Genomic DNA, 18570 nt, shown 5'->3' with positions numbered 1-18570 from the left:
TATCCAGTTTGCCACCATCGTACGATAATTTGATTGTCGCGCTCGAGAGTCGAAAAGACGACGAACTTGACCTTGAGTACGTCATAGGTAAATTACTTGACGAGTGGTGGAGGCGCGGTGAACATTCGGATGGACATGATGAAGCTTTAAAAGTGAGTTACGAGAAGAAAGTTTCCGGTAAGCATGAAGTGAAGATCAAGACGTGCTACTATTGCAAGCTAGAGGGCCATTTTCGGCGGGAATGCCCTAAACTTTTACAAGATCGAAAAAAGAGAGATGAAGAAGTAAAAGTTGTGAAACAAAAGGAAAATCAAATCAGTTTTAGTGCGAGCGAAGAGCAGATATGTAGGTCAGCGTGGTGTTTGGATTCTGGAGCAACATCTCATATGTCCAGTGATCCATTCTTGGCAACACCGGGTGCTAGTGTATCAATAACGCTGGCCGACGGTAGCAAAGTGTGTTCAAGTGGTTCTGGTAATCGACAGCTGGTAGCGGTTGATGGTGATGGAAAACCGCAGAAGATTCAAGTGAAGAATGTTTTGTTTGTTCCGGCATTGAAAGGAAATTTGCTATCAATCAGTAGAATGACCGATGAGGGGTGCATTGTTACTTTTGATAAGGCTGGTTGTAGAATTGCGAAAAATGGATCTGTTGTTGCTGTTGGCGAACGACGAGGAGGTTTGTATCAACTAAAGGAACATAATTCGGCTATGATTGCAGCTGCTCAACACGGTGATAATTGCCAACATACATGGCATCGGAAGCTTGGGCATCGGGATCCTGCTGCAATCGACAAAATTATTCGCGAAAATCTTGGCACAGGTTTAAAGTTAGTTGATTGTGGAATCAGATCTGTTTGCGAGGTATGTTCTGAGGGAAAAATGAGCCGAGCTCCATTTCCTGCGTCTGAAGCGAAGACAGGAGCTATATTAGATCTTGTGCACAGTGATTTGTGCGGGCCTATGGAGGTGGCTACCCCGCGTGGGAATCACTATATCATGACGATGATAGATGATTTTTCGCGGTTTACCATTGTTTACCTCCTGAAGAAGAAAAGCGAAGCAGAAGACAGAATAAAGGACTATGTGATGCTCGTCCAGAATCAATTTGGACGAATGCCGAAGATCATTCGTGCGGATGGAGGAGGAGAATATTCAGGACATTCTCTACAGCGGTTTCTGCGAGCCAAAGGAATTGTACTGCAGCAAACTATACCGTACAGTCCGCAGCAGAACGGAGTTGCTGAGCGTAAAAACCGTAGCCTAACGGAAATGATGCGATGTTTATTAGCGGAATCCGGATTGAAGAAAAGGTTCTGGGGCGAGGCGGTGATGACTGCCAATTATTTACAGAATATTTTGCCATCAACAGCTGTTTCAAGAACACCGTTTGAAATATGGACGGGTAAGACACCTTATTACAAAAATATGCACGTTTTTGGGTGTGAGGCATTGGTATACGTTCCCAAGGAGAAACGCCAGAAATGCGATATGAAAGCTGTAAAATTGATCTTTGTTGGTTACGAAGAAAATCGGAAAGGATACCGTTTTCTGAACACAAATAATGATACAATCACTTTAAGTCGTGATGCTAAATTTTGCGATTTGAAGAAACCAAAAGAAACTGTTCAGGATGTAATTTCCCGTTCTCCGGAAATTGAGGTAATCATTGGGAACAAGAAGTCGGAACCGGAGGTTAATGAAGAAGAAATACCGTTCGAGGATGCTTTTAGTGACGAGTTACCGGAAGCGGAAGTAGAATCGACTTCGTATAATGGGACATCTGATGAAGATGAGCCTTATTGTGGATTTCCGAGGCGCTCCATCAGAACTAACAAAGGAATTCCGGCGAAGCGTTACAGTGAGGGAGTAAACCTGATGACGTGTGAAAGGTTCGAACCATCAAGTTTTCAAGATTCGCAGAAGCGTGCTGATAAAGAGTTTTGGATGACAGCCATGATTGATGAAATGGAATCTCATCGTATGAATCGAACGTGGGAGTTGGTTCAGGCACCTTCGAACAAGCGTATCATCGGTTGTAGATGGGTTTATAAAATAAAACGCAATGCGTCAGGCGAGGTTGTAAAATACAAAGCAAGATTGGTGGCTCAAGGATATAGTCAGCGGTATGGCCTTGACTATGATGAAGTTTTTGCACCGGTAGTAAGACAATCAACGCTTCGCACGCTCTTAGCTATTGCTAGTCTTCATGGTATGTTGCTGAAGCATTTGGATGTTAAAACCGCATATCTGTATGGTGAATTAGAAGATGATTTATATATGCGTCAACCGCCTGGATTCGTAACTGCAGGGAAAGAAGGTTTAGTGTGTCGTTTACTAAAAAGCATTTATGGGCTAAAGCAATCTGCAAGGTGTTGGAACAAATGTTTACATCAGGTACTTATCCAAGCAGGGTTCCAGCAAGGAAAAGCTGATCTGTGTTTATACATCAAAAATCATGGTGAGAAGAATGTCTATATCCTAATTTACGTAGACGATATTTTGGTTGCTGGTGACAATGCGGCGTTGATTTCGGAAGTTCACAAGGAGCTGAAGAAGCACTTCGAGATAACAGAACTTGGCGATCTTCGAAACTTTTTGGGAATGGAAATCAGTGTAAATCATGGAAAATATTCCATTAGTCTCCGTGGTTACATCGAAAATTTAGCTGAGAAATACGATCTACAGAACGCAAAGCCAGTAAGAAGCCCATTAGATCCTGGATACGTGAAGAATGCTGGACAGAGCAAGCCGCTTGAGGAGGAAAACAAGTACAGAAGTCTGATCGGAGCATTGTTGTACGTTGCAGTGAACTGTCGTCCGGATATTGCAGCTAGTATGTCCATTCTTGGTCAAAGGGTGAGTTGTCCGAGTATTGCGGACTGGGCTGCTGCTAAACGTGTCTTGAAGTATTTATATTGTACGCGTGAATTGAAGCTAACATTCGGTGGCGAAAGCAACGACGTGATTGGCTTTGCTGATGCAGATTGGGCCGGTGATCCCAACACGAGAAAGTCAACAAGTGGATATGTGTTTTTGTGTGGTAGTGGTGCTATTTCCTGGTGTAGCCGTAAACAGAGCTGTGTATCCTTATCGTCTATGGAAGCGGAATACATCGCTCTGAGTGAAGCGTGTCAAGAGGTCATTTGGCTTCGTCAATTGCTGGAAGACTTCGGTGAAAAACAAGCTGGGGCTACCGTGGTCAACGAGGACAATCAGGGGTGCATAAGTTTTGCTAGCTCGGAACGACATTCGAGGCGATCAAAACATATCGAAACTCGTCAGTGTTTTGTGAAGGATCTCTGTGAACGGGGTGAGATAAAAATTAGCTATTGTCCAACGGAAGATAACATCGCGGATCTATTTACTAAACCGCTGGGAGCCGCTAGAATAAAACTGTTATGTGGTTCCCTTGGTTTGTCGTTGGAGCAACCGATGGTCGCTGAGGAGGAGTGATAGAAAAACAGCGCACATCGGTGCACCCCTTGTATGCTGTCAATTTTGTTCAAACAAAAGTGCACATAGTGCTAGCGTAGCATCCATTTTTTTTATTTTCAATTATTATAGCAAAAAGAACCTCGAACTGTGAAGTCGTTAAATAAATTATTTTTGTTACACTCCTGAAAGTCGTGTTTAGTTTTTACGATTTTAACAGTATGTATCTCTACCTTATGCCGTCTTCCTAAGATTTAGATAACTTTTTTGACGTAGGACTACGTCTAACCGGAAGATATAGGGGGTGAAATGGAAATCTAGGCACTGAACAAGTAGGAAAAAATGCAAGATTTGGAACGCTTATAACTCGAGCATTTCTCAATAGATCGCAAAGGTTTTTGCATCAATTGATAAGAAATATATCTACGCATCTATCATTACGAATAACATTTCATTTTTCTTGAGATAAATAATTGAATAATTGTGAAATATCAAGCATTGTCAAAATGCACTATGTGCCCATTTTTGATTGGTCCATTTTGTGCTCCTCAAATCGTACCGACCAAAACGGGCAACCAGAGCAGCAACGAAATAGAATGAAGCACGATTGGAAAGGAAAAAGAAAAAATGAACGAAACATTGGTCGCAGTCTCACACATGTGTAATTCTCGAGCCAGCCAGTCAGCTTAAAAATCCCCGCTCCGCTGCCGTAACGATCATTCTCATTCAAACCGTACACCATATCGGTTCGCATCACAACACATCAACAAACCAACCCAAGCAGCCATGTCTGGACATGGTAAAGGAGGAAATGTGAAGGGAAAGGCAAAATCCCGCTCGAACCGTGTTGATCTGGAGTTCCCCGCAAGGGTAGCTAGGCCGAGCGCGTTAGTACCAGTGCACCAGTCCACCTAGCCGGCGTTATATAGTTTCGGCCGCTGAAGTGATCGAGTTGACTGACAAAGCTGCTCGCGACGATAAGAAAACCTGCATTCAGAACAGACCACATTCGGTTCGGTGGACATCAAGACAACAACAGGGCAGTTGCAGCGAGTGGCAAACGCAATCGCAAAACGGCAGCATGTAGCAGAAGAAAAACGTTTGTTCTTTATACAAACTGCTTTGGTGGCAAATCCAGAATAAGGCGGCATCGATGGCGTTCGAAAATGGTTTTTTTCAAAACCACGATTACTAAGTTTTCTAAATTGGAACCATTCCATAAAACAATGCGCTTTTCAGGGCCATTAAACCTTCCAAAAAAGAGTTTAGGAAATACAGTTCAATGCTTTCTAAAACAATATCCAAAATAATAATAAAACACAAATTGATTTTTTCATAATTTATTTGCCAGGATATGTGAATTTGGCAGTTGTTCTGAGCTTATTGATTTTCACCAATTCTTAAATTGCTTCTAGATTGAAAGTACAGTAATTTACACTTATCTCGACATTTAGCTAATTGGACGGACCTACAGGTGCGACATATTTAGTTGGACAGTTTTGTAAACATAGAGTTCGGGGTCCAAATTATGACCCCACATTGAAAGTCAACACTGTACCACTGTCATCGCAAATGTTCAATTACAGGTTAAAATTACCTCCAATCCGATACTGAGTGGTGGTAATGCGACGTGCCATTGAATGTAATTTACTGTAAAATATGTCACAAGCTGGATGGGAAGAAATTTTCCAACTGTGGAAGCTGTGGCGAGTGGCAAATGCAATTGCTAAACAGAAAGGTTTAGCCGAACAAGATGGGGATATCGAGTGATAACAAAACAATAAACTCTTTAGATTGAAGATAATTTTGTGATCCTGAAAAGGACCCTTTTTAGCCTGCATGTGAATCCAACGAGCGAACAAATCGTAATGAATGTATTTTTTTGCCATCGCTCCCTTTTAACGCTCATTCGTTCGTCTCGTTGGACTCGCCCCTCTGGCTGAGTCTGCAGATTTGTCTCTATCCTGTGAGTGTGTATCGCTAGAGTATAAAACACGCGGACCCCAAAAAAATATCTTATTTTCTTTCAAACCGTAAACCCGTAAACCGTAAACCCGTAAATCGGCATCGTGGACGTAACAAAGGAGGACAAGTTAAGGGAAAGGCAAAGTCTCACTCGAACCGTGCAGGTCTCCAGTTCCCTGTTGGTCGCATTCACTGATTGCTCCGCAAGGGTAACTAGGCCGAACGGATTGGTGCCGGAGCACCAGTATACCTAACAACGATTATAGAGTTTCGGCCGTCGGAGTGCTCGAGTTGGCTTGCAAAGCTGCTCACGACAATCAGAAAACCCGCATCAAGAACAGAGCAGCTTCGGTTCGGCGCTCATCAAGGCAACAATTAGTTTCAGTGAGTGCCAAAGTGTTTCTCCGACACGTCGTATTAAATGTAATTTACTGAACAACATGTCACAAGCTGGATGGGAAGAAATCTTCCAAATTTGAAAGCTGTGGCGAGTGGCAATCGCAATAGCTAAACAGGAAGGTTTAACCGAACAAGATGGGAATATCAAGTGATAACAAAAACACAACACCAAAGGTTCTTTTCAGAACCATCAACATATTCATAAAGAGTGAACAGTAAACTAATCCATTTTTCAGGTAGATAGGTAGGTATTCACGTAGGAGAAGAAAATAAAACAATATATTTAAAATATATATTTAACAAAAGCTGTCCCCTTTGTATAGTCCTACGTCACTCCGGTTATGTCCCCGACATTACCCACCCGTCTTTTTTTTAAATTTATTTATTATTTTTATTCATTATATTCATGTTTTCTTTATCAATCGTATATATTTGTATATGTGTTCTGTCTAGCTATGAGTGTGTTCCACCGTTTTTTGATGAAAAATTCAATTTATTTATAACCGTGGGAGGATACAAATCCTCAAACAACCCGAGCAAACAGGTGACCTGTCACAAACGGTATAGCCTTTATCTTCCTGATGTCACGCCGAGCAGTACCAGATGCTGTTCGGACTGATACCGCTCTGATTCGTCCATCCGGACCTGGGAAAGTTTCTGTGATTCTACCCGTAGGCCATTGCTTTGGCTTAGAATTGTCATCCACCAGAAGAACGAAGTCTCCGACCGAAACATTTTGCGATGGTCGTTGCCATTTCGACATCCGCTGCAAGGAACGCACGTACTCTGTCTGCCATCTGCTACGGAATTCTTGTGAGAGGCGCTGAATGAACTGCCAACGTGATAGCGATGAAATTTGCCGCTCCAGTAGGTTAACTTCAGGAACGGTGGTGAGCGCCCGACCAATGAGAAGATGAGCAGGGGTGAGAGGCTGTACATCCATTGGACTGTTGGAGATCGGTGTGAGAGGTCTTGAGTTCATGGTGGCTGAGATTTGAGCGATGAGCGTGGACAGTTCCTCGAAAGTGAAGATGTAATTTTTGGATATCTTCGACAAATGCTGCTTAGCAACCTTGATTACTGATTTCCATAATCCGCCATGGTGCGGAGACCGAGGTGGGATGAAATTCCACTCCACTCCCTTGTCGGTCAGAAAGTCAGTGACTTGATCGTTGTGTAAAGAAGAGTTGAGCTGCACGTACATTTCTCGAAGGTGTTAAACTGTCGAGCGAAAATTGGTTGCATTGTCCGAAAACATTTTCGACGGCAATCCGTAGCGGCTGGAGAAGCGAGTGAATGCTGCCAGGAAAGCAGCAGTTGTAAGTTCACACACGGCTTCCATGTGCACGGCCTTTGTTGTAAAGCAAATGAAAAGTGCGATATATCCCTTATATTGTTTTGCACCCCTTGTCCTACGTCCAACAATGCTGACCGGACCGGCATAGTCCACGCCAGTAATAGAAAATGGTGGATTTGGTTGCACTCGTTCAGATGGCAGCTGACCCATTTGTTGATTCTTCGACGTTGGCTTAATGCGAGCACACCTCACACATTGACGATAAATTTTCCTTGCTGCACTTGCACCACTGATGATCCAGATTCGCCTACGTGACACGACCAGGAGTGTTTGGGGACCACAATGGTGATGCACAATGTGCTCATGGTTCAAAATATATGATGTGAGGATAGAATGTCGAGGTATTAATATAGGGTGCCGTACGTCGTAGCTAAGGCCTGATTGTTGAAGCCGGCCGCCCACCCTGAGCACTCCATTTTCGTCCAAGAATGGTTTGAGTTGGTGCAAACTGCTGAGAGAGCTGACCTCACGTTGATGTCGCAAACAATCAAGTTCTTCTTGGAAATGTATTTGCTGAGTGTCACGAATGTAAACTGTTTGAGCTCGATCCAGCTCACGTGGTAAGAGACGAGACGTCGATCGAGAGCTCCTGGAAATCAACCGAAAAATTCGAGCAGTAACCCGAAGCAGCATTTGGAAATCGGGATAATATCGCGCCATTACTCCATCGAGAAAGTCGTTTTCGTAGGTAGTGATGAGAGAGACAACAATTGCTCTTTGTTCCCTATCAATATTCTGATGGTCAGCGTTGGTTAGCATTGGGAGGTCGATTGTATCACCTTGCTCTCCCATTGTGCTCCAGGATGGACCATTCCACCACAGGGAGTTATGATGAATTTGCTCTGGCGATGCTCCACGCGAAATAAGATCTGCGGGATTATTTTCCGAGGCGATGTGACTCTAATTGGCAGCCGGTAGATGAGTAGTGATTTCTGCCACCCGGATTCGTCGCTACACGGCTGCCAGTGGATTCCGAGAGCCTTGATAGTGTTGGGTTCCTTGGTCTCGATAGGGATTTTCATTACGAGGTCCTCTCCAGCGCCTCGGGGCTATTAGAAGCCCACTTCCGCAGATGGAATCCTCCAGCAGAAAAAATACTGGAAAGTTCTTGCCGAAGTTTTCTGGCTTCATCTACGGAATCAGCACCAGTCAATACGTCATCAACGTAAATTCCTTTTAAAGCCTTCGTAACGGTGTCCGGGAATTGGTTTTAATGAGAGAGTAGAAGCTGTTGTACGCATTTTGTAGCCGAATACGATGCGCTTTTGGTACCATAAGTGACCGTATTCAAACAATATTCTTGAATCGGCTCGTCCTTGGACCAGCGCCACAAAATTCGAATGCAGTTTCGATCGTCATCATGGAGGAGTACCATTCTGTACATTTGTTTAACATCACCCGCGAGTACTACCGTTGGGAACCGGAACCGGAGAAGGATGTTTATCAAAGAATCTTGCAGCACAGGACCCGCCAAGAGAATATCGTTAAGAGACTTGCCACTGCTCGTTTTGGCTGAGGCGTCGTAGACGACTCGGCACTTCGTCGTCGTATTATCCTTCTTCACAACGCAATTATGTGGAAGAAAAACACAGTTTTCCGAACCAGAGATAGTGGCGGGACTCATATGCCCGAGATCGATGTGTTCTCGCATGAACGAAAAGTATTGTTGTTTTAAATCAGCATTTCTATTAGAGATGAACCAGCCTATGGCTGAAGATCTCTTCAATAAAGAAAGAAAAAAAAATCATTTCTTTCCAATTTGCGCTCGAGATGGAGTAATCTTTTTTCAGCAATGTCTCTCGATTTACCGAGAGAATTGGGGCTTTCCGAGTATGGAAGTCGAACAACGAATTTTCCGTTACCTTCACGGAATGTATGTTTAGCGAAATGCTCTTCGCAAAGGATCTCCTCGTCGTTTAGGTGCGGAGAAAGATTCGTGTACTCCTCCAACTCCCAGAATTTGCGGAGTTGATCGGAGTGTGTATTATTGGATGCTGTTAATAAACACGACGGAGCATAAGCGTCTGATTGAATGCCGCCATCTTTGTAGCCACCAGAAACTACCCATCCTAGCTTGGTATTTTGGAGAACCGGAAGTCCGTCGTCTGATCCAAGTTTGATTGTTCCCGGTTCGAGCAACTGGAAAAAAAGCTTATTGCCGAGAAGCATACATATTTTTCCTGGATGGTGAAACTGGGGATCAGCCAACGGAATCGATCCAGGAATTGGCCAATCCTTAGTGTTGATCGGTCTAATCGGGAGATCGGAAGTAAGTCGTTCCAGAATTATGCACGATACTACGTTCCGGTAATTGGAACATTGTGAAGCAAATGTAACCAGTGCTCCTTCGCTCGCGTGCCCGGATGTATCAGCAATACCACCGAACTCGAAGTCTACTTCAGTTGTAGGAAGACCCAATTTCTGGCATAGATCCTGAGTAATGTAGCTGGTGTGGGAAGCACAATCAAGCACAGCTCTACAAGCATGTGGACGCCCAAACTTGTCGAAGACATGTATAGTAGCAGTCAGAAGAAGAACGTTAGTGTCCATGAAGTCAGTTGCTGGACCAACAGATGCGATTGGTGTTTACGAATTCATCGAATACGAACCAGAAGGACTGGTTGTTGCCGCTGTGACGTGAACGGGAGTTGAATCGACCTTTGATTGGAGGGCCTCGTGAAGGCGAGTGTGATGAGGAAGATTGCATCTTCGGCAATTTCCGGACTGGCAAGGCTCGCCGAAATGTTGCTTCAGGCAGTTCTCGCAGAGGTTCTGCCTACGGATAAAATGGAGTCGATCATCGGCGCTTGCATGCAGAAACTTACCACATTGATACAATGTATGCGGTGATTTTGCACAAAAAACGCACATTGAATGAGAGAAGTGATGCCCGGTGGCAACGAGAGCTGTTGGTCCAGGTTTGTTAATCCAGGTAGTAGAAGGTTTGCTTGGTAGAACCGTATTGGTCGTCAGTTTCTTCACACGACTCGGTTGAACGGACTTCAGTGCGCAACTTTGCGCATCCACAAACTTCAGAAACTTATCCAAAGTTATATGTTCATCTTTGAGCTCTGATCTTTTCTGACACCACAACTGCTTACTTTCGGCATCCAGTTTCTCGACTAAGATGTACAGCAGCCATATCTCCCGTCCTTCTTGGTTCATTGCTGCTAACGCTCGAATGATCTCATCCGACACATCATGTAGGGAGCGCAAACCCGCAGCTGACGGTTGACTCAAGAATCGATGAATGTGGTGAGCGGCAATTTTTAAGCGGTTTGTCATATATATTCTTCAATTTAGCAAGAGCGGGAGCGTAGTTCACGTCCTCTATACGAAGGTGGGATATCAGAGTTGCGGCTTCTCCGGCAAGATTTGTCTTGAGGAAATAAAGTTTCTGGCTATCCCGCAGAGCTGCGTTCTGGTGTACTGCACTGTCAAAAAGGTCGAAAAACGAAGTTTTTAGAGAGTATTTTTCAGTGGAGTGAAAATACCCTCGAATCCAGCCTGATGCTCCAGGATTTCTTCCATCTCTTCATCCTTGCAACTGTCTACCGTTCGCTTGTGAACAGAGAGATAAGCCGTCCAAATCTCCACAATATTATCCAGCTCGGTCTGGATGTCAACGTCATCGATATCTTTCCTACTCTGGAGCTTTTGAACATTTTGCGACGCTCGGTTCAAACTTGCTTCCAACGATTTGCTTTCACTTAGAAACTTGTCCATGTTGAATATACAAAACGATTTTTAATTTCAAAATCACACTTTCACCGAGAAAGTCCTTTCCGGAGGTGATATTCCAACCTCACAATGGCACTCACTATTGCGAATCGCGGCGCGGTGTTAAAATGCGTATAAATGCACTTCACCTTCAACCTGATCCGGTTCGAAGGACCATTTATACGCAGCATGCCATAGCTGGTATATGGGATGCTGCGTGGTACAATTGTCCGACAGTTAGTCGAATAGGGGACGTCCAGAGATGTCGCTCGAACACCAACATACTGCCCATGATTGCATAGGAGACGTAATCGACAACACCATTAGTGTTGGGAAAACGCATTTTTGTTGTTTTTTGATCTACAAGCATAACCATGGAAATTTCCAATGAAATGATCTGTCCAGTTCAAGGATATTATCGGCAAGAAGAGGGCCTAGGTAATTTTGCGGATTATAACATACGTTTTCCATTTGGAAAACGCTTGCGTCTATTTATGCGGACAATCTGTTTGTATCGTTAGTATTTACAATTCCGATAATAGCCAAAACGTATCCGTTGATAGTTTCAGTTGTTATCGGATAAAATCAAAAAGGTTTGGAAAAAATTTAGTTGAATGTCTGGAAAATGTGCTCTTGATTTGTTTTTTTTTTTTTTTTTTTTTTTCTGTTTTATAGTGACTTTCAACGCTTCTGGCTGGTTCGTCACTTTTACCTTCCATTTTGGAAGAATGTCGGGAGTGAGAATTCTCTTGATTTGTTGCAAGTCTATGAGAGTACTTTTTTCCTGAAGAATACTCGAGGATATGAAAGAACAGCAGACTCGTGTCTTTTCAGTTAATTGAATTTGTAAAGGCAATCTGCAATGTTGGTTATTTTAGCAACATGATTTACCGATATCACGATCAATCGCATAAAGATGGTGGAGTGATTTACACCAACGGTATGAGTAAATGCTGAGTATGTAGAATAATTCAATGTTGAATCCGAGGAGGTATAATGCTAAGAACCAATATTATTCTAATTATACTACTGATCTGATTGTTTTATTATCTACTTGAAGATTCAAATGCAGAAATTTAAGCAATTATAACATTAAAAAACACAATTGCTTCTCTTTATTCATCGCAATGCAGTGTACAGAAAATTGTAATTATATGAGCAGCGTTTCAATGGTTTCTTATATTCATCTATTAGGAAACACTGAGTAATAAGATACTATCGTGACAGACATGTATTGACTCTACAAAGAACGTGATTTAAATGTAGATTTAGCTTATAGCACATAATACTTATAATCGTTGATTTTCGAAGGATGTATGAAAGCTTTATGGAACTACGTCTGCTATGCGGACAAACAGTGATTTTTCGAAAACGTTTTTTCAAAATTGCTCAAATATTTTTGTTTGCATGTTGAGCAAACGTATCACATTGTGTAGAATGCGAAAAAGCGAAGAAGTTGATTTTGTTCATTTTGTCGTTTACGTCTCCTATACAAACATGGGCAGCATAATGATAATCTCTGCCTGGAGTGCATCACAATCTGAGGGAGTCTCGATAGTACGGTAGAATTCGTCAGCGAAAGAGAGTTTAGACGAGGAAAGTAACATGTACAAGTCATAGATAAATATGAGGAAAAGCATCGGTCCTAGTACGCTACCCTGCGGTACTCCGGATGTAATATTAAGGACTCGGGATCGAGTTGAGTTGAACGCCACATATGCGGTTCTGTAACGCAAGTACGAGGAAATCCAATTTGTGATTGAATTTGGAAATCCCATGTGCTTCATTTTATCGATGAGTAGAGTATGCGGAACCCTATCGATCGCTTTCGCGAAGTCAACGTATACTGCGTCAACTTGTCGTCTATCTTCTACTTCGCGAGACAGAGCAGTGACGTAGCACATAAGATTCGTAGTAGTAGAGCGATGCTCCATGAATCCGTGTTGTCCTTCAAAAATAATGGGGGACATCACGTTGTGCAAAACTTTGTGCACCAACCTTTCAAATACTTTATTAATACAGCACAGTATAGTAACGCCACGATAATTCTCCACTTTTTTGTAGTTGCCAGACTTTCCAGGCTTCCGGAAAGGTCATTTCACGAAGTGACTGGTTAAACAAGAGGGTAATCGGAGCCGCTAATTCCCTCAAGCAGTTTTTCAGCAGTAGGGGAGGTATGCCATCCGTCCCGCATCCCTTTCTGATGTCCAGGGCATCGATAGTTTCAACAATTTCATTTTCGGTAAACTGGATCACTGGCAGGTCGATGTTGTATGCAGGAATGTCTTGGTACCGGTAACTCTTTGCTAAACAGGCTCTCGTAGAACATAGCGAAGAGGTTCGCGGCTTCTGCCATTGAAGTTGACGCTACGAGGGATACGAGTGGATGCTTGCCTTTTTTTCACAAAGTCCTAGAAGTACTAGGCGGTTTGTTTTACGCTAGTCTGAATCCTGGCAATGTAGTTGCTATAACTGTCGAACAACACTGTCTTGTATTGCAGTTCGACATTTCGAAGATAGTTCCGACCGCTTACAGACTTCGAATTGAAGAAGCGGTGACGAGCTTTCCTAAGAATGTTGCGCAGGTTCCGGAGTTCGGGGGACCACCACAGATTGCTAGACATTGATCTGAATGAACTTCTTCTGCGAGGCACATTGTCATTAATCACTGCATAGAGCTTGTCATAGAATGCTGATAACAGTTGTTCCATTGGTCCGGTTTGCTGTAAGAAGTCCCAATTGATAGCGCTCAGAACCGTTTTTAACTGCGCGAAATTGCATAGGTTGAAATCATAGGAAGGATTATCGTTTAACTCGGTGTGCATAATTAGATCGTCGCTGTCCTCGTCGAGTAGTATAACAAAGGGTGCATGGTGATTGTCCACTGGCAACAAAGGCGAGCCGGGTTCGATTACGTCTAACTGCCCTGGAAGGCTCACCAATGCTAGATCAAGAAGCCTGCCGTTCGCGTTTAGGTATTGGTTGACGTGTTGCAGTCCACTAGCAAACATTGTTTCGATGAGTGCCTGTTCATGTTCATGAGCTAAAAATTTTAGATGCAGGAGCACATCAACACCGACCTGTTTAGTACTTCCAAAATTTCATTCAACTCATTCCAACTATAAAGTAAGTTGGACCCGATATTGAAAATTTCGAGATATATAAAGTTAACATTGAGCTCAAACTGGTGAATAGTCCCACATCGTTCAATACTAAAAGTCACAACTTACCCGTGTAACCATCAGCAGTCTCTTCTGGTAGAATGTCAAATTCAGCTCCTGCGTACACTTGACTTGTATGTCTCGGAAGCTTACTTGCTGGTTGAACCGAGGAAAATACTGATAGCACTTAATCTTCTCGTTCTCCACAATCTGCGTCAGCATAACAATCGACTCAACCTCGTACTGAAGAATCATACGCCAGAAGTCGAAACTGGTTTCCTTCTTGGGTCCCTGCGTGGCAATATACTCCCGCTGATACTTGTACCCATCGACGAACGACGCGTTTATGTAATCGTTAACGTCTTCATCTGCATCGTCGATCATATCATCCACCTCGAGAAGCACCCGATTTCCGTCGTACGGCAGAATACCCAGATATCGGTTCTTCCTCTCGTTCTCCTTCGCCACGAAGAAGGTCACCGTTTCGTTGACAAGTTGCTCAGAGAAATAATTTATGGCCTGATATTCTTTGTTGATTCTTTCCTTATTGGATTGCACCAATTCGTCGTATATCCCGGAAAAAGATTTCAGCGGGATATCGGAGGGTTCATCGTTCGGCGAGCGGACCATTGTTTGAGCAGGGGCGTGCAGTTTTTGGGCACGCCATAGAACTAGGAGACCCAGTATAAAGGCCACGAATAAACAACCAATGATTGTTGTGATTATGAGCGTTAACTTGATGAGTGAGTCTACGAGGGAAAAAAAACAAATTAATCAGCAATTGATTCAGTGTTGTAACGTCGTACCTGTGTGGAAGATCTGAATAGCCGAATCACTGTAACCGCTTTGTGTGAAAATTCTCACAATCAGTGCATACTCAGTACCAGGTTTCAACGGACCATTGCAGTACTCCTGTTTCCCCACACAATCATCACTGCCGATGACATACAAAATCGGCTCTTCGTTCCTGCCATTGCGTTTCCTATGACCGATCGGATTCCACAACTTAGGAGTGGTCTGGTACTGAACGATGCAGGACATTTCGGCTACATCGATCCACGAGGGTACGAGAGGCCAACCCTCAGAGAGATTCCTTTCCGGAACAGGATCCTGCTGACAGCGGCGTTCGGAGAGCAGCAAAGCCACGTAGGTGATACTCCCGACGTCCGATTCGAAAATAATCTCCGACAGGCTTATCTTGGCCGTTTTGGTTGGATTGGGAGCGTCCATAACATCCACGCTACCCCAGGTGACGTTTTCCTTGAACTCTGGAACTAGATCCAAACATTAAACATTAAACAAATTAAAGAATAGATGTTCAACTGATACTTACTACCGGCAGGTGATTGAAAGATGAGATACTCTGGAACGCTAGAGTTCGCTACGTCCTCCACAAACACAATTATGGAAACGTTATAGCGAAACTCCGGCTCCAGCCGATGTTCTGCGAAAGTGAACTTTTCAACCGTATCATCCGTGATCGGGAGACTCCAATCAAGCGTGTGCTCAAGCCCTGCTCTGTAGCCAAAAAATTGTCCGGCGAAGCTTCGCAGACGACCGTTCAAATGGCACGGCAGTTTCCACGTAATGTACACGGATGAGTTGTAGGGTTTGTCCACCTCCGGCAAGCTCACGTTGTATTCCTCGAACTCTAGCACAGATTCGGGCTCTGAATGAAAATAACATAAAAATTTACAAAACATGAAAATAAGTAGGAATTGTACCTTCTGGCAAAGTTGTTACGAGAACCATCTCCGAAAACAACCCAAAACCGGCTTTCGTTGCAGCCGCTATTTGTATCACGTAGTCTGTATAGGCTCGCAAATCTTTCAGTGTGTGATAGAGTTCATCATCGTTCCAATCGGTCGTTCTGGAGTTCTGATTATTCCCGCCGGGTAGTTCTATCGTTTCGTTAACCCCAGGATCCAACGGGCAGTAGCTCGGAATCGGATAACGTGCTCCCACCGACCGAACGTGTACGCGGTAGCGATTGATCACTCCGTTTCGCACCAGAGGCGCATTCCAACTCATATCGATCATTCGATTCCTGCCGACCAGCTGGAGATTTCGAGGTTGTTCTGGAACTGATCAAACACGATTGAAACCTTAACCGTGAGCAATGATGACAACAGACCAATGCTACCTACAATCTTCATCGGTCCTGAACTCCACAGCCGATCCTTCTTCCGACCATCCAGCGATGTTCATGATGCGTGCGGTGCAATTGTATTTGGTGTATGGATCCAACGGGGACACAATACTGGTGAAGACGGTGTCCGTTTCGTTGATGGAAGACTCACCAATGATCTGTAACGGGCGCCGATGTTCAAACATATGGCTAGAGTGTGAATAATCTACAGTGATTGGCAAAATATAACGCCCACTATATATTTTTCATTTCTTTCATTTTTTTTTTTTTTTGTTACAATGTAAACACATTGTAATAATTCTAAAAATCTCAATTATTATGTTCTTTTTTATTTTCATTCATGTTTCACTGAGAAAAAAAAAAGATTTTTCTTCCGAAAAAAAAACAATGAACAAAAATGAGCACCACGAGTTATTGGACTGTAGCGTAGTCCGCCTCCTCGTGGTGCAGCCTGGGTAACGCTAAATGGACTATTCGGGCCCCTAATTCCACGGTGTGCAGTTCAAACAAAAATCAAATCCAAAACGAATAAGAAGAAGACTATCTATCCCCAGAGGGTAGGTAGCAGTAACGCGGCGTGTAGTGTGGTGTGCGGTACCACCTTTCTGGTCCTAGAGGCCAAGAATGGGGAAGGGCTTCCTCGGAATCCCTTCATAATCAGTAAATCACTGGACCACTTCAGCGAGTATATCGTTGGAGCTAGGACCAGTGATAGAGGTCGAAAGTATATCGTTGAAGTTTCCAACAGGAGCCAAGCTGAAAAGCTGGTGAAAATTGGAAAACTCATCGATAATACAGAGGTGAAATGTTCGTTCTTCCCCACCCTTAATATGTCCAGGGGGGGTGGTTTTCTGTCGCGATGCGACAGATATCATCATATCATTATATCATTAAGACCAGAAAATACATTCCCAAACCAACACAATGTTATAAGTGTTACCAATTTGGCCATATTTCCGTCAAGTGCGGGAAAAAAGAGACGGTGTGCTGGAGATGCTCGCAAGAGCACCCAGATATTGAAAAGTGCATTAATGAATTGTTCTGCAGGAATTGCAGGAGCAACGGCCACTGCTTAAACAGCAGAAGTTGCCCTGTTTTTCTCAAAGAGCAAAATATCATCAGGACAAAGATGAACGCTAACGTTTCCTTCTCGAGACGGCCAAAACGGCGGCAACGTCGTATGCGGCTGTCTTAAAGTTCTCGAGGATAGTTGACCCCGCGCCAAGTGCCACTCCTAAGAGTGCCAGCACCAATAGCGCACCAACGCGTTTGTCCCCCGATAAGGCTCTTATCGGAGAACTGAAAAAGAGGATCTCAGAGCTGGAGAAGGTCGTAAACGAGCTAACCAGCAAATTATCTGAGGGTAGTAGCACTCCCAAAGGGGGAGCTACTAGTTTGAGTAAGAGGCCCGGTGCAGGTCTCACCTCAAATCCTCGCAAGCCCACTCCTCCCAAGGTACCTTCTGCAAAGAAGGGGGCTACCACGAGATCGGCAGCTGGGAAACCCACATCGACTGCGGCACCCGCCGCTAAGGTTGGGGGTCCCAGTGCCGTCTCTAAGTCTGGGTCTGGCTCCTTGCCCAGCACCGGTAAGTCCAACCCAGCACCTCATCCTCCTCTGGGGAGGGTAGGCCCAGCATGGCACCTAAGCCTAGCTCTGGTGCTGCTGCTGTACCGTTACCCGCTAGGGTTACCCCCCCTAGAGGGGATGCTCAGTGCGCGGCTTCGGGTGCCAGTACGGCTCCCGACTCCGCGCCTGATACTGGGTTAGCGATATCAGCACTCTCTCCTGAGGAAATGCCGAGAGTGGCCGGTGTGAAGTGTAAGCAGAGGCAGAGGACACTGTGTCTGGTAAGCCCTGCAGCCCAGAGGGGTTATCTCCGCCACTCAAAAAGAGTGGAAAAACGGAGCATCCCCCTTCGAGCGCTAACTCGTCGCTTAGTATTGATCCCAATATTATTGACATTAGCTAACTCGACCTTGTGTTTTTATGTTTCATTTTCAATATTCCGGAGAATTTAATTATTCAATGGAACATAAGAGGGTTACGACAAAATGTGGGAGACTTACAGTTTCTTAGCCGGAAACTCTCCCCGGCAATAATCCTACTTCAAGAGACACTTGTTCCGAATGCTATCTTCCCTTGGAAGAGCATCGTAGAATATAGTTGGATCTATAAAGAGGGACATCCTACCCCTGGTAGAGATGGTATTGCCATTGGTATCCGCAAGAATATCACGTTTAAAGAATGCTCAATAACATTGAGCCTGCCGATCTTAGGTGTTGAAATCATGTACCCCGTACATGTCATCGCCTTTAACTTGTACATACCCCCTAGATTTCACAATCACAGGGCGGTGGTGCAAGAGATCGAGCAAATTCTTTT

The 18570-nt window shown here is 44.0% G+C and overlaps 1 protein-coding gene across 5 annotated transcripts in view; it reads right to left on the bottom strand.

The window, feature by feature from the left end:
* The window catches only part of LOC129771939 (phosphatidylinositol phosphatase PTPRQ), a 62629-nt gene that overhangs the window by 4958 nt on the left and 39101 nt on the right, over window positions 1-18570 (bottom strand). For all 5 annotated transcript variants that reach the window (XM_055776086.1, XM_055776085.1, XM_055776087.1 and 2 more), the window contains exons 6-10: window positions 16184-16343; window positions 15761-16120; window positions 15370-15705; window positions 14843-15310; window positions 14106-14785 (exon numbers count right to left, since the gene is read on the bottom strand). In XM_055776086.1, the coding sequence (XP_055632061.1) occupies window positions 14106-14785; window positions 14843-15310; window positions 15370-15705; window positions 15761-16120; window positions 16184-16343 (2004 nt within the window). The remainder of the gene's footprint in view (window positions 1-14105; window positions 14786-14842; window positions 15311-15369; window positions 15706-15760; window positions 16121-16183; window positions 16344-18570) is intronic.

The sequence above is a fragment of the Toxorhynchites rutilus genome, chromosome 2, assembly GCF_029784135.1.
Source record: "Toxorhynchites rutilus septentrionalis strain SRP chromosome 2, ASM2978413v1, whole genome shotgun sequence".
Lineage (NCBI taxonomy): Eukaryota > Metazoa > Arthropoda > Insecta > Diptera > Culicidae > Toxorhynchites > Toxorhynchites rutilus.
This window is presented reverse-complemented; position numbering and strand designations above follow the sequence as displayed.